The sequence below is a fragment of the Meriones unguiculatus genome, chromosome 21 (genome assembly GCF_030254825.1).
Source record: "Meriones unguiculatus strain TT.TT164.6M chromosome 21, Bangor_MerUng_6.1, whole genome shotgun sequence".
Taxonomy (NCBI): Eukaryota; Metazoa; Chordata; class Mammalia; order Rodentia; family Muridae; genus Meriones; species Meriones unguiculatus.
In genome coordinates this window covers 3,896,783-3,913,290 of record NC_083368.1, presented here as the reverse complement: position 1 = coordinate 3,913,290, position 16,508 = coordinate 3,896,783, and the positions used below count along the sequence as shown (strand labels likewise).

The window sequence follows — 16,508 nt, the reverse complement described above, 5'->3', positions numbered from 1 at the left end:
TGACCAAATAATCCACTTTTATTTTTTTTTTCATACATAGGAAACAGGACTCTATCAAAAGAGAACAAAGAAACATGATCCAAGTGTTGCCAAGAAAGCATGCACAAGTCTGCTTCAGATCTGTCCCCACACACCTGCTCCACAGGACCTCAGTATACATAGTGGAGCTGCTGGAAGGGGTGAGCATTACTCACCAAACCCAAGAAAGCAAGAATGCTGGGAAACACCCCCAGAAGTGCAATTTCCATATGCACTGCCAGTGTTTACAGCTGAAGGAATTCCAATGCAGGCTCAATGGCAAACAAAATTTATCTTTTACAGGCATTGGAATATAAAATTGCTGAACCCTATCAGTTTTTTTTCAAAAGGATTTGCTATGAAAAAGATAAGATTTAGTCACAAACATCAAGTGCCTTGATTCATTCAGCTGTTTCCTGGTGCAATCCCAGGGGCAGCTCTGTGCTTCTTTGTTTTAAAAAGGAACAGAGAGAGGAAATGTTTGGACATGTAGTCTTCTTGACTGTAAACAGCAGATATTGTGCTTTGTTTTCTTATTTAAAACAAGGGCCCAAGCACGGAGGTGTACTGGGCCTAGGGGCAGGAAGCCAGAGACACAAGAGTGCTCAATCACTCGGGCAGCAGCATCTGTGTCCCCAAACTGTCTTAAAATGTATTCATCCCTTCCCTGGAATTCCTATAAAATTGTCTACCAAGTCCCCATGCGTTCTGTTCTTAAACTAAGCCCACACAGCTACTGTCCTGATTCCCGAACCCGTCTCATATAAATACCCCAATGGAGAATGACACCATGCCTCTCCCATCTTATAGGTGGTAAAGAACACTCCATGTCCACTCAAAAGAGATGTTTGAATGCCCAATTCAACAAGTAATAATTTATCAAAAGCCTCTGACTAGTTCATTTAAATTGTCATTCCCTTTACTTGCAGCCCCACTTCCCATCATACTACATATAAATACCCTAAACACCTTAGCAATACCACCTTGCTCTTACTACACAAGGTTTCAATCTCGGTTTAAATACACATCAACATGACTGACTATGCAAGGGAACAAAACTCCTCACTGTTAACTCCCTCCACTACTTATAAATCTATTGGTGAGCTTTGATTCTCACCTGGGAAACAGGATCTCTAACTACACCTTCCTTTTCTACTTTTCATTATGTGGTCTGTGCAACTAAGCAGGTTTCCACTTTTCTATCCACAAACATCCCCTCTTCAGAGCTGGGCACATCTCTGCTTGGATCACATACAACCCTAGTTCTTATTCAGCAATGCTGTTCTTGCTTTCCTGGGCTTCTTTGGCTGTTCTCTCCCACATCAAGGGTCACTGTAACTACCCAGGCTAATGTGTGCCTCTGCTCACAAGTGGCCATGAAACCCATCACCAGAAGCAGCTAAGAGAAGGGGGTTAGAGCCCTCTGAGCAGTGACCTGAAGGGTTCACACTCTCCATCTAATCTCAAAGGACAATAAATGCACATCTGAAGCCGGATCATGACTCATAAAATATGATGTTTCCATTTGGAGATAGTAGGGAGTTATTCCCCCTAACTTAAAGACTTTCCCTTCTTTAATCGTCTTTAGTTAACTGCAGATGTCCAGCTGGGTTCTGACCCTCATCTTGCAGTGAAAGCAACATGTACCTGGGTCTTTCCTGTTCCTGCAGAGGAAAGCCTGTTTTCAAAAGGTGAGTGGAGACCGAACAGTGTCAACAGGCCTCCCTAGCACATCTCCACAGCTTCAATTAGGATAATGGGTTGGGACAGTGGATAGTGGCACTTGGAACTCCTTTGCCAACTGCTACATCATAGGAGTCTTATCTCGACCTGACTGTTCTATCTGCCTCCTGACACATAGGCTATACCTTCTTTTCCTCTAGCCTCTCTCCCAAGGGTCTGCCTTGACCTCCCTGGGAATGTCAACCCTGGGGAACTGCTGCCACACTCTCTCAGAGAGCACAGACTACATCAGAAACAGAAGCAACAGAGGAGACAGTGTGGATTCAAATGTCCTCCACAAAAAACTTGAAAGAGAACTGGGCTTGCTTTGAAAATATCAAAGAGCAGTTTGCCCTTAGAGATGGGGAGGACACACAAAAGGGCCTATCCATCCCCTTTGCTTTCCATGTAGCATCTTGCTACTTGTCCTTCACCACCTGTTCGTAGGGGGGTGGAGGTGTGTTGCAGTAGGAAGGAGGGGGTGGGTAAGTTGTGCCTCCGTGGGATGAACTGGGCTGGACCTGGAATGCCATTGCCATAGTATTGCCAACAGGACTCATCCCGGGTCCTCCAGGGTCAGTGTAATATGGCGGCCCCATTTGCTGCACTCCTGAAAGACAAATATCCACACGTGAGTGCAAAAGAGAAAAGCCTACCATCTGGCACATCTCAACATTACCAGACCCCTTCTACCCCCATCATTCACTTCTGCCTCCATTATTCGCTGCATTACTGTCTTTCAGGAACAGAACATTTCTCAAGACAGAAAACACCTAAATTTGGCATCAAGCAAGAGAAACATGTGCTTTTACACTCAGAGGGCACAATTCCTCTGGAGAGACATGTTGCTGAAATATCCTGAATCTTCAGAGTGCAATAAAGTACAGGAGAATGAAAGGATGACAGAGTATCCTGCAGAGGTACAGGCATCCAGCACAAACTCCAGAAGCTGAAAATAAGGCAGCTAGCTCTGAGAAAGCTGGTGAAGCATGTGCTGGAAGTATGTGCTTAAGTCAAGGTGAGGAAGCCTGACTGGCTGGTGTCACTGTGCCCTGGCCGTAAGAAGATCCCCTAAAAACCCTGTACTACTGACCCTTGGCCCAGATTTATCAGAGTCCCAGCCACACAATTTGAACACAATTTGCTGGAAATTTTCTGTACATAAGCTAAGGTCTCCGTTCCCGTATTGTTTTATGAAGACAAAGATTATCTGTCACCCAGGTGGGCCAAAGCTCTCAGGCAGGTAGGCAACTCCTACAGGACCATGCTGGGCATAATTGGCAGTTTCCCTGAGATATGCCTTGCTTCTTCTGTGACAGAAGGAAATGGCTATCATGTACACGTAGCCTTCTGCTCTAGAGGACCAGAAGAAGAGGATGGGGGACCCAATTGCCTGTGACAGGTGAACATAGGGAAGGCTGTTGTCTCTGTGCTAGAGATAAAGATTGGGCTGAGCTTATAATGTCCTAACAGTTAAGTACTCAAATTATCACTGGAGTACGAGCTCATGAATTTTGTAGGAAATGTCAAGCTGGATATATCTTAAATTTTTATAAAAATATTTGAACATGGAGATGCATTTAGAATTAAAACAAAACAAAACAAAAACAAAAAAACAGAACAGAACACACAAGAGGCAGGCAAGTTACAGCCGTCAAGAACATAAATCCTTTAGTAGAGAAACTTGACAACTTGAGCATGCTGGAAAATCTGTGCTTGAGGCTAGAGGGGCAGCAGCAGCAGATGGTGTCTAGTGGCTAGAGCGGAAGTCTTTCACCAGACAGACAACAAGGCAGGAATGGGGACAGCTCAGCCAGGGACAGAGGTTCTCAGAGGAGGTGCACAATATAGACTTTGCCACAGTTCTGCTGAGTTAGCTGGAAGATCTAGAGCCTAGGCACTGACCAAACAGTCACACAGGCTCCCATGAAGGTGAAAGCATATGGGTACAATTTTGATTGAGGCAGAGATGCACACTCAGGGATGTAAAGTTGGAAAGATGTCATTGCATGTATGTATGAAAGCCATGCGGTCAAGGCTGGCAAGTTAAGCAGATGTCTCCAGACTTCAGAGAGAACATTTCAAAGACCTGTTCCCAAATGTACACACGATTCCACCAGGATCAAAAGGCCCTCAGAAGTACAGGCAACTGCATTACAAATGATATGAGCAGAACAAATGTATCTGAGGAAACCCACACATCCACTGTAAAGAACAAATCTACAAAGCGGGATTACAACTACAGACTGAAACTGGGAAAAAAAAATAAAGGTTCAAGGAGGTGAAGCACAGAAAAAAACTGGTGCATGGAGGTGTTGACACAAATTACACAGCTCTCCTCTCAAGGGGAGTAAGAGGCAGTTTATCCTGGAGCCTAATCTGAGTGACCATCTGAGTGACCATGGCCGGGGAAAATGGAATGCGAAAGGGACAGTGACTCACACTAGGTGTCACGGACTTCAGGCTTTCCATATCCCAATCAGTATGTATGTATGCATGTATGTATATGTGTATATATATAAATATATATGACATAAATATATGTTTATATATTGAATATATATTAATATATAATTATATATTGTATAATATATATATTCCTCAGAACTTCAGCTACTCACCTCTCCTCACTTGTCATTTGTTGTGCATTCCCAATAAATTCAGTTTCTGTCCTTTAAATGGAGTCCCATAACAAATGCACAAAATCTGTGCCTATATCTGTGCCCATTTACTTGGCATATAGTCTCTGTGTGTCATAATGCTCAACTAAGTTTACATTCTTAAGAAAAAAAAAAAAAAGGGAATTTGGGGCAAATAGCAACTCACTGTTGAGACATCAGGACCTAAATCCATGTCTCCTGTGACTGGGATCCTTTCAATCCTATGATGTCTGCAACACTGCTAGGAAGGTTTCAAACCTCACCTCCCTCACGTTTAGCTCTACGAGAACAATTCAAACCTAATATGGAGGACACTAAGTATTCCTTAGTCCTTGCCATCTTCCCACTGGCAGATTAATCAATAGACAGATAACAGCCTTTGTTGTTTTCACAGGCACTGTTTTATTTTTTAAACTTTGTGTACCTCCTGATACAGACTCTTAAACCCACTGGGATTAACAGTAGCTATTTGAAACGGCTCATGAATTTATATGGCCATTTTAAAAGGGGCTGGTGAGATGTCACTTCTAGATAGTCTCGTCCACTGATCTTGTCTGCAATTCCTTCCCCAGCCAAGTTTCAGTACATGCTCATACTTAATCATCCTTATTCTGAGCACCAGATGAAGTTCATAATTCACTTTGTTTCCTAGCACTCCAACTTTGTCTCTATTATAGTTGGTAACTACCTTAGGGTTTGGGAGGAAAGAATTTATTCATCTTATGCTTCCCTATCACAGTTCATCACCAAAGACAGTCAGGATAGGAACTCAAACAAGGCAGGAACCTGGAGGCAGGAACTGATGCAGAGGCCATGAAGGAGTGCTGCTTACTGGCGTGTTCCTCATGACTTCCTCAGCCTAGTTTCTTACACAGTCAGGACCACAAGCCCAGGGATGGCGCCACCCACAATGGGCTGGTCCTTCCCCTATACATCACTAATTAAGAAAATGCCCTTGAAGCTTGCCTACAGCCAGATCTCATGGAGGCATTTTCTCAATTGAAGCTCCTTCTGAAGATTCTAGATTGTGTCAAGCTGATGGAAATGAGCCAGTACAGTAACCGAACATAAACATCTTTGGGGTCCAGAACTCTTTATAGGTAGCTAAATCTTCAGATGTTCAAGATCCTGATATCAAGTTACACAGTAAATACCTACAAATATCTTTCTATATATATTAAAACAACTCTAGATTATTCATGATTCTAAAGCAATATAAGAATTATACAAATGTCAGTTAATACTATATTGTTTATGAAATATGAAGAAAAAATATACATGTACAGAATGAACATAACATTTCTTCATATACTTCTGACTTGTGGTTGGTTAAATATGCAGATATGAAACCCTTATATCTGGAGGACTGACTGAAGGCAAATGTGTGAAAGCTTTGGGTTACATCACTATGGTGTAAGCCATGTTATGAGCACGGGGTGCTTGGGGAACTCATTATGTGTACTTAGTATGAAACACTAGAGCTGATATAGTTGTAATCCTCTCTCCTCCACAAAATCAAGTGTTGGAAAGTTAATTAACAGCTGCATTCAGAGCACTGGGTATTGTAATTTTTAGCTCCAACTACATGCTCCTTTTGTTTCTTAACTTTCTGGTAAATACATAAAAGAAAGAAGTACAGTGAGACTATTAACTATGAAAACAGGCAGTAAATGTTTCTCTGGAAAAATAAGGGTTTGAAATAAAATTTGGTAAGATCTTTTGATTTACTGTGGGTAGCCAAAGTGAGGCCAAACATTCCACTGATAAGAGGTTCATTGCTGTTAAAAAAGAGAAATGTGAGTGATTGTAATACATTCCTCTCTGGCAGTACTCAGATGCTACAGGGCATTCAAGGTGAACTGCACAGATAAAAGTGTGAATCTAATTTTGCAACATGCTTACCACAGTGGTTCTGGTTTGGGTGATTAGAGAGGCATCAGTGCTGATACCGGGACAGCACTAGACACGAAGGACATGTGTCCTGTATGTCCTTTCTCTATCCAAGAGTGATGAATCCAGATGAAACCCAGTGAACATTAAAACCCAGTTTTAATGTTCTAAGTGGTAATTTGTATTTTACTTTCTGATAGAGCACAAAGTTCAAAGTTAAAAGAATAAGATCCTTTCAGAGGTCTCTCTACAGTAGACTCCTGTCCTGTTTCTCTCTTCCACAACTTCTGGTATCCATCTTGTTTGCCATTTTGAATGAGATTTAAGCATCCTCCCTAGGGTCCTCTTCAGTGTTTAGCTTCTTTTGGTCTGTAGATGGCTAGCCTATATTATATGGCTAATATCCGCTTATTAGTGAATGCATACTATACCAGTCTTTCTGTTTCTGGGTTACCTCACTACCTCACCCGCTGTTCCATCCACTTGCCTGCAAATTTTATGATTTCCTTGTTTTTAATAGCTGAGTAGTATTCCATTTTGTAGATATACCACAATTTCTGTATCCATTTCTCCATTGAGGGATATCTAGGTTGTTTCCAGATGCAAATGTTAAGAGTGCTTGGGATCATTTGACTGAGCATATAATGTAAATGATGGGGAACAAATTTGCTTGTAAGAAGGGGTCTCTGAGAAGAGACTGACTCTTGGCTCTTAGACTAGTGGCAGGCAAAAAGTCTGTAGTGGGCTGCATCCAGCTGCTTTCCCTATGCTGCTCTCACTAAAAGTTTGAATACAGTAAGTTGATTCCTCTGTTTATTAATCTTAATGATTCTATTGCTGAATGAAGAACTAGTCAGTGAAGGCTGGCAATTGCAAGTTACCCTAGTCTGAAGTTGTTAGGCTTTGTGAACATGCTATTGAAATATTTCAAGTAATTGCTTTTGGAAAAATCACCAATATGGATGTCTATAGAGCTGGAATTTGGTCTGATGAATGTGCTTATCATACAATTTATAAACATGCAAAACTTAAATATAAATAAAGAAAAACTACAATAAAACGAATAAGATTCATACATGAATACAAAATGATGCCGAACTTGAGTGAAAGTTTAAGGCTCCTAGGGTATTGATAGGTAAAATACACATTCACGTCTCTCTCTGTGTCTTGAACAGCACGTCATCAGGAAAATGGAGGGTGGGCTACATTATCCCTTCATATTCAACCCTCCTACTTCTATATTCTACTTTAATCCATGACTGAAAACAAAGTAAACACTGTGCTTCTTCACTGTATACACAATGAGTCTGAGAATAGCATCTGTGAAATCATCATGGCCTCCACTACAACGTATACTAACTATACTGTACTATACTGTACTGTACTATACGTATGCAGTAGATCATGAGTATTCAGACTAGGCACACAATACACTTACTGAGTACTTTTTTTAAAGGCAAAACAAAATTTAGAAAATTCACCAGCAATCATATAATATCAAATCAATTATGATCTAATAAAATAATATTTGCTCCAGATGGATTAAGAATGGTAGGGTTATTACTATCTGTTTATAAAAATTTCATATATGAACTAGCTTTATAAAGAAAATGGAAAATGTTTGTATGCATATATAAACCATGTATCCTTCACACAGGATAATCAATAACAATATAACACCATGAGATAATACACCTGAAGTATAATATATTACATTGCTACCAGCAGGAACAAACAATAAAGTTGGTCATCAGAACTTAAATGACCAAATAGCTTGATTTATCTCTTCTAGCATATTCTATGGCAATATAGGAGGAGTGAAGAGGTCCCACATACTCTAAGGAGGACAGATAAGGATGTGGCTGGCTGACCTGGAGCAGGATTTGGTGGCTGCCTGGTGTAGGACACATTGAATGTGGGCTCGTCAATAAGTGGTGGTGGATACATGCGCCGGCGGATGAAGAAACCAGCTCCACAGCAGAACAGCACGCCCATCATCAGCAGGAACCTGCAAGAAACACGGACATGAGCCCAGAGTTCAAGCCACAGGCTGAAGCCAGGCTCCAGAACTGTGACAAAAATGCCCAAAGATTCTCTGGGGCCTCAGAACAGCACTCCTCATTGGCGAGGCACAGAGATCCAGCAAGCTGTGAGAAGTCTCCAGCCAGGAGGGCATGCGACTAGCCTGGGTTCACTCTGGACTGCTTCAATCTGGGACATTCCTCCTGTGGAAAACACCAGTGAGATACTCACTCTGAAAACCTCTGAGGTGTCCCCAAAATAGAAGCCATTAACAGTAAGATGCTTGCTAAAAATTCTGTATCATAGTGGCTACAAATGATTGGTTTCAGAGGACTACTGACCAAACAGGATTTTAGGAGATGCTGCCAAATCCAGTCTTTGTTATTATTTCCACATTTCCAATTTTCACTTCAAAACCACAAAATGCACATTTATCCATCTTAACACCTTTCTACTTTACGAAGTGAACACTGAGAAATTTTAAAAAGGCACCTGGAGCACATGCTTAATTACCAGGGACGTATAGGGAGAGGGAAAACAGTCAGCAAAATAGGAAAAGATTAAAAAAAAAAATAGAGGATGAAAACACTGCTGATCACTGTCCACATGTTGATCCTAACATCTAACAGGCAAGGGTAGTGAGTGCTTTACAGATAAGACATTGGTCCAAACAATCTAAGATTCTCATTTACTAGTAGATCATCACTAAAAGGAAATGCCAGGCAAAAAACTGATAAATTCTTGCCTATCTCTGGCCCATGAAACTTACTAGAACCTCATATAACATGCCCATACTCTGGGCCTTGTATGAGATGAGCACAGAGCAGGGTTGGTTATAGCCAATGGCACCAGACAACGTGTCAAAAAAAAAAAAAGTTTAAGACAAGAGCATGTGATAGTACCTTTGAGAGTAGTAATACGGCTAAGTGTCCAACAGAAACTTTCCAGATAATCTTGGAATGTTGAGCAGAAGTTTAAAACAGACACATGCAGAAATGACTCAGGAAAAGGCTGAAATTACAGTCTTCATGTTCTTTCTCTTAAATTATTATTGATGCAACAAATAACTGTTCCACACCTTTGGTGTCCCCAACCCAACAGGAAGGAATGTATGTGTGCTGGTTGGTTTTTTGCCAATTTGACACAAACTGAGACATATCTTGGAAGAAGGGATGTTATTTGATTCCCTGTAGGAAGGTGTGGGTCATTGCCTTGACTGATGTGGGAGGGCCAGGCGCACTGTGCGCAGCACCATCTCTGGCACTTGGACCTGGGCTACATAAGAAAGCTCCACGAGGAGCAAACCAGTAAGCAGTGCTCCTTCATAGCTTCTGCTTCCATTCCTGCCCTGACTTCCCTCAGCGATGGAGAGTGGCCTGAAAGTTGTAAGATGAAATAAATCCCTTCCTCTCTGCCATGATGTATTAGTCATGGTGTTTTATCAGAGCAGTAGAAACCCTAAGACAGTAGGTGAGTCACTTCCCCACCCCTCAGAGAACTTAATTTTTAATAGAAGAGGGGAAAACTGAATGGCGAATGTATACAAGTGATAAGAAAGAAAAATGAAGATTGGAAGAATAGACCTGTATGATATATTATCTGTATCAGAATTCACCACTTTACTTTAAGGGTATAAGTTAGTGTACTGAGAGGTTTACACAAAGATTATCTATTGCACATAAGAATGGGCAAATATTCTCTTCCAGCCATATTTGACCTAGATTCTAAAAGAAGAGAGGAGTGAGATACATTAAGGAGGAAGAACAGGAAGTCTGAATGACACAGGGAAAGAGAGCTAGAGCAGGGAAAGCTCAGTGGAGGGATGCAAGAGATGGCTCTGGCTGGTCTTTGGGAAGTGCATTCAGAAGTTTGGGAAAGTAAACTCATCAGCAGGAATGCTAGAATTACAAAGCGGACAGTCTCTCTCTGACTGTGTGTGTATATTCATGTGTGTGTCTGTCTTTCTTTTCTCTCTTCCCTCTACCACTCTTTCCCCATCTATATTAGGCCTATATCCCCAGCACTTTTTACATTTTTTTTTTTAAACTTTAAGGTAGGGTCTTATTAGCTTGCTCAAGCTGGCTTTAATGTACTTTGAAATCCATGCAGGTTTTGAACACATAACTCTCTTGATTTAGTCTCTTAGGCAGCTGAGATTATAGGTCAGTTGCCGGAGCCAGCTGGTTCTTGAGTTGGGAGTGAGGATTAATATTAATAAAATAAACACACAACACACAGGAAACTTTTTAAAGGTCCAGACTCGACAGCCACAGCAAACGGCAGGCTGCAGCAGCAAGCAGCAAGCAGCAAGTCTCAAGACTCTGCCTCCTCCTCTGCCTCCAGCCTTCTGACCACTTTATTTAGCCAGTAAAACATCTCAGAACAATAGGTTAATCTGCACAAGGAGCCTGAGGAAGAGGTGTAACCCTCACAAGCTATCCACCTGTTTGCACAAACAAAAGGAGATGGACTTGCAAAATTCTCCTCTGCTGTTAGTAAAGGCCTCCTAAAAGCCATCTCTCCACCGAGATTTAAATATCAAAGCAGACCGCTGAGTCACAGCTCCCAACAGTCAGTACCACCAGGCCCAGCTGGACTTGCCTCTTTTAGCTAACTGTCTTAACTTCAAAGTTAAGTCCCACAGTACATATCTAAGTATGGTTACCTAAAGCCTAGTGATTAACTTCTTCAAATGGTTCTGCTGGTCACTCCCCCAGACCTCTTTGGTTTGCAAATAAGTCCTCTGAGATGGTATTCACCATTAGAAAAGGCCATGACAGCAGTCATACTGCAAATGAAACTTTTTTCTCCTAGATGAAAAAAATGGCACTGCACCTCACACTCTGAATCAAAGATAGGACAGAGGCACTTGCCAGGAGACCAACTTGTAGCTTTGATATCACACAGTAACTGATCTGTTCCTTCCTGAAATATTAGCCTTGAGGGTTTACTCCTAAAAGGGAGGCTGACACGGGGCCAGGAAAATGAACTTCATGCCGGCAGGGCAAGAGTCATGGCAATTAATGAGAATCACCATCTTCACAAGATTATGATCCACAGGCAGGCTGCCCACTGTAGTTTCTTCTGTTGGGCAGCATAATTGGGAAGCTTCCTAAGAACTGATTGAGAAAAGCTGTTTTCATTTTCTAAAGTCAGAAGGAATCCAGTTCCTTTAATTAAGTTTGATTTTTCAACCCCCCCTTTTTTTATTTCTTTTAAGAGAAACACTGTAGACCCCACTATTTTATAGGCTGGCCTTTAACATGGCTACTTTTGTTCAAGGATCTCACTGTCACTAAGCAGTTCCAGTTGACACTTGACTTTTAAAGCCCTCTTTTGGTAGACTTTGTTTAATTTTTAATTTTTATATTAATTACAGTTTATTCACTTTATATCCCAGTGGTAGCCCCCTCCCTCATTCCCTCCCAATCCCACCCTCCCTCCCCAAACATACTAAAATCTGTACACCGAAAGAAGCTAAGCAAGAAGGAGGACCCTGGGTTAGATGATCAATCTTCACTCAGAAAGACAAATGGGATGGACATTGGAAGAAGGAGAAAACAGGAAACAGGATAGGAGCCTGCCACAGAGGGCCTCTGAAAGACTGTATCCAGCAGTGTATCAAAGCAGATGCTGAGATTAATAACCAAACTTTGGGCAGAATACAGGGAATCTTATGAAAGAAGACCTGGAGGGGACAAGAGCTCCACAAGGAGAGCAACAGAACCAAAAAATCTGGGCACAGGGGTCATTTCTGAGATGATACTCCAACCAAGGACCCATTCATGGATATAATCTAGAACCCCTGCAGAGATGTAGCCCATGGCAGCTCAGTACTCCAAGTGGTTTCTCTAGTAAGGGGAACAGGGACTGTGTCTGACATGAACTCAGTGGCTGGCTCTTTGACCACCTACCCGAGGGGGAAGCAGCCTTGCCAGGCCACAGAGGAAGATAATGCTGCCTGACCTGATGAGACCTGATAGGCTAGGATCAGATGGAAGTGGAGGAGGACCTCCCCTATCAGTGGACTCCTCTTTTAATGGAGGCAGTTCTCCATTCTGCAACATCCTGGTGACTAGCAGTGACAATACAAGACCCTGTTACCTGGATCCAATCCTGGAGGGTATGGGCACCTCCAGGAGCAGTCTCATTTATACAACTATCCCTACCTATCTTTTCCATTTGGCAACATGTACTTTGCAATGCTAATGAAGACTACAAACAGACACCATTCTAAACTGTGACAATTTCATTCAAACCCAGGCTTAAGATTTTACAGCTGGAAGGATCTCTTAAAAGCATTCTCCTCCAAACTACGGTACTACAGCCAGCACAATCATCATCAGAAAGGCTTCATCAAGAAGCTGATGGGAGCAGAGGCAGAGACTAAGAGCCAGAGACTACGCAGAGCCAGGGAAACTCCACAGAAGAGGGGTAGGAATGACTGTAGGAGACAACTAAGCAGGGCTCATAAGCACTCACAGAGTGAACTGATAACCAAGAAGCCTGTAGGGGTCTAACTTCGGTCCTCTGCATGCATGTTATGGTTATGTAGCCAGGCATTCCTATGGTAGTCCTAACAGTGGGAGTGGGGGCTATCTTTGACTGTTTTGCCTGTTTTGGGGACCCGTTTCCTCCCACTGGGTTGTCTCTTCCAGCCTTAAGAGGAAGGGTAGTACCTAGTCTTACTGTAACTTGTTATTCAATGTTTGGTTGACATCCCTGTGAGGCCTGCTCTTATCTGAAGGGAAACAGAGGAGGAGTAGACCTAGGGGAAAGGGGGGAAGGGGTGTGTGGGAAGGGACTAGGAGGAGAGGAGGGAGGGGAAACTGTGGTTGGGATGTAATATATGAGAGAATAGATAGGTAGGTAGGTAGGTAGATAGATAGATAGATAGATAGATAGATAGATAGATAGATAGATAGATAGATAGATAATTTTCTTTCTAAGAGAAGAAACATTTCATTCACCTTTTCTCTCACTCAGCCCCCAGACCTCTTCTCCATGAAACACTTACCCCATCATGCTGGGCACAACCTCACTGAAAAGCTGCCCAGAAGCTTTAGTTCTTTTTCCCCCCAAATTCCTGGCATTAGAAGTTTTGTGCAGGAATGGAGCAACAGCTCAGCAGTTAAGAGCACTTGACTGTTCTTCCAGAGGACCCAGGTTAAATTACAGTTACAACTGTCTGTAACTTCAGGATATGATAGTCTCACACTGACATACATACAGGGATAACACCAATGCACATAAAATAAAAATAAATAATAATTTTTAAGAAGCTTTGTGCACTCTCTGAAGAGTACTCCCATACAATGACAAGCTTGCTGCTGAAGGGCAAATGACCTAAAAGCCTCAGATGACTGAGATGCTCCAGATAGTAAAGTTGCTTTAACTTATAACACCTGTGGCCCATTGGGGTCCAGGAAGCTCTTGATAAGGAGAGCAACATACCAGCCCCTGCTGGTCGCAACCACTTGGAGGCTGCAGGGTAATGGACCTGAACATATAATCTTACAATCCCCAAAGTTCTCCTTTCTCCTCCCTTATACCCCAAAGCCCCTCTGCCATATGCACAGTCTCCACTCCTGCAGAATGACTGGTGTTCTTCAATTATTCTAATGAGTGTCTGTCTTCTTTCTTTACTTCCAAGCTGTGTCCATAGATCTCAATCTAACAGTTACTATCTACTGAAAAACTGTCTCTTTCAGGAGATGTAAAAGATATGTGGTTGACACAGACACAGAATCTTAGCCAAGGAAGGTTTACTGCGAGGAAATGTATGGATCAGGCCCCAGGAGCATTTGTATTTTGACTATGACCCTTCAGACTCCATTTCCAGGCACTCTGGCTATACCTTCAGTTGTAACTTGAGTAATAATTGGAATTCTAATAACATGATGAATGCTTCTGCGGCTGGCACTCCAACCTTGTAAAAGCAAGGCTTGTGAGATACTGCCAAATCACGTGTCCCCTCTGAAAAGCTCTACTCTGCAGGGTATCAAGGCAAATGCTGAGATTTTTCCCATTGAATGGTTTTGGCATCTTTGTCAAAAATCAGGTGTCCATAAGTGTGGAGATTTATTTCAGGGTCCTCTGTTTGATTACATTGATCTACCAGTCAGTTTCTATGTCAGTACCATGCTGTTTTTAGTATTGTTATTACAAGTTAAGACCAGAAATGGAGATACCTCCAGAAGATCTTTTATTGCAGAGCCTTGCAGAGGCCCTCCCTTGTAGGCTCCTGTCCTCTTTCTTGTTTTCTCTTTCTTCCAATGTCCATCCCATTTGTCTTTCTAAGTGAGGATTGATCATCTTACCCTGGGTCCTCCTTCTTGTTTAGCTTCTTTAGGTATACTGTTTTGGAAATTCTGGGTTTTTGTTTGTTTGTTTGTTTTTTGTTTTTCCATATGAAGTTGAGAATTGTTTTTTCAAGGTCTATAAAGAATTTTGATGGGAACGGAATTGAATCTCTAGATTGTTTTTGGCAGGATGGCCATTTTCACTATGTTAATCCTACCAATCCATGAGAATGGGAGATCTTTCCATCTCTGACATTGTCTTCAATTTCTTTATTAAGAGCCTTGAAGTTTTTTTTCAAACAAGTCTTTCACTTCAGTTAGAGTCACACCAAGGTACTTTATGTTATTAGTGGCTATTGTTAAGGGTGTTGTTTCCCTAATTTCTTTCTCATCCCATTTGTCTTTGTTATACAGAAGGGCTTCTGATTTTTTTGAGTTAATTTTGTATCCAGCCACTTTGCTGAAGGTGTTTATCAGCTGTAGGAGTTCCCTGGTAGAATTTTTGGGGTCACTCAGGTATACTATCATATCATCTGCAAATAGTGATACTTTGACTTCTTCCTTTCTAATTTGTATCCCCTTGGCCTCCTTTAATTGTCTTATTGCTCTAGGTAGGACTTCAAGAACTATGTTGAAGAGATATGGAGAGAGTGTGCCCTTGCCTTGTCCCTGATTTCAGTGGGATTGATTTAATTTTCTCTCTGTTTAGTTTGATGGTGGATATAGGCTTGCTGTATATTGCCTTTACTATATTTAGGTATGTGCCGTGTATTCCTGATCTCTCCAAGACTTTAAACATCAAGGGGTGTTGGATTTTGTCAAATGCTTTTTCAGCATCTAAGGAGATGATCATGTGGTCTTTCTTCTTCAGTTTGTTTATATTACATTGATGGATTTCTGTATATCGAACCACCCCTGCATACCTGGGATGAAGGCTACTTGGTCATAGTGGATGCTATCTTTTATATGTTCTTGGATTCAGTTTGCTAGTATTTTATTGAGTATTTTGGCATCATTGTTCATAAGAGAGATAGGTCTGAAGTTCTCTCTTTTAGTTGGGTCTTTGGTTTAGGTATCAAGGTGATTGTGGCTTCAGAGAATGAGATTGTAAATGTTCATTCTGTTTCAATTTTGTGGAATAATTTGAAGAGAATTGGAGTTACCACTTCTTTGAAGGTCTGGTACAATTCTATGCTGAAACCATATGGCCCTGGGCTTTTTTTTTCAAAGGGTGACCTTTGATGACTGCTTTTATTTCCTTGGGGGATATAGGACTATTCAATCTTTCTACCTGATCTTGATTTAATTTTGGTAAATGGAATCTATGAAGAAAATTGTCCATTTCCTTTAGATTTTCAAATTTTTAGGCTTTTGAAGTAAGACCTAATGATTGTTTGGATTTCCTCAGTGTCACCCTTTTATTTCTAATTTTGCTGATTTGGATAGTTTCTCTCTGGCTTTTAGTTAGTTTGCCTAAGGGTTTGTCTATCTTCTTGATTATCTTAAAGAACCAGCTCTTCGTTTCATTGATTCTTTGAATAGTTTTATTCAATTTTAATTTTTTTATTTCAGCCCTGAATTTGATTATTTGCAGCCTTCTACTCCTATTCGGTATGTCTGCTTCTTTTTTTCTAAGACTTTCAGGTGGGCCATTAAGTTGTTTGTATGAGATGTTTCAAATTTCTTCTTGAAGGCACTTAGTGGAATTTTCCTCTTAGCACTGCTTTCATTGTGTCCCATAAGTCTGGGTATGTTGTGCCTTCATTTACATTGAATTCTAGGAAGTCTTTAATTTCTTTCTTCATTTCTTCCCTAACCCAGCTGTCAATGAGTAGGGAGTTATTCAGTTTCCGTGTGCGTGTAGGCTTTTTGTTATTTCTGTTGTTGTTGAGGT

At 41.4% G+C, this 16,508-nt stretch overlaps 1 protein-coding gene across 2 annotated transcripts in view; it reads right to left on the bottom strand.

Moving 5' to 3' along the window:
* Positions 1-16,508, bottom strand: part of Vopp1 (VOPP1 WW domain binding protein) — a 77,399-nt gene continuing 60,891 nt past the window's right edge. For both annotated transcript variants that reach the window (XM_060373958.1, XM_060373957.1), the window contains 2 exons: positions 8,162-8,298; positions 1-2,350 (listed from right to left, as the gene is read on the bottom strand). In XM_060373958.1, coding sequence (XP_060229941.1) covers positions 2,160-2,350; positions 8,162-8,298 — 328 coding nt within the window. In that variant the 3' untranslated portion in view covers positions 1-2,159. The remainder of the gene's footprint in view (positions 2,351-8,161; positions 8,299-16,508) is intronic.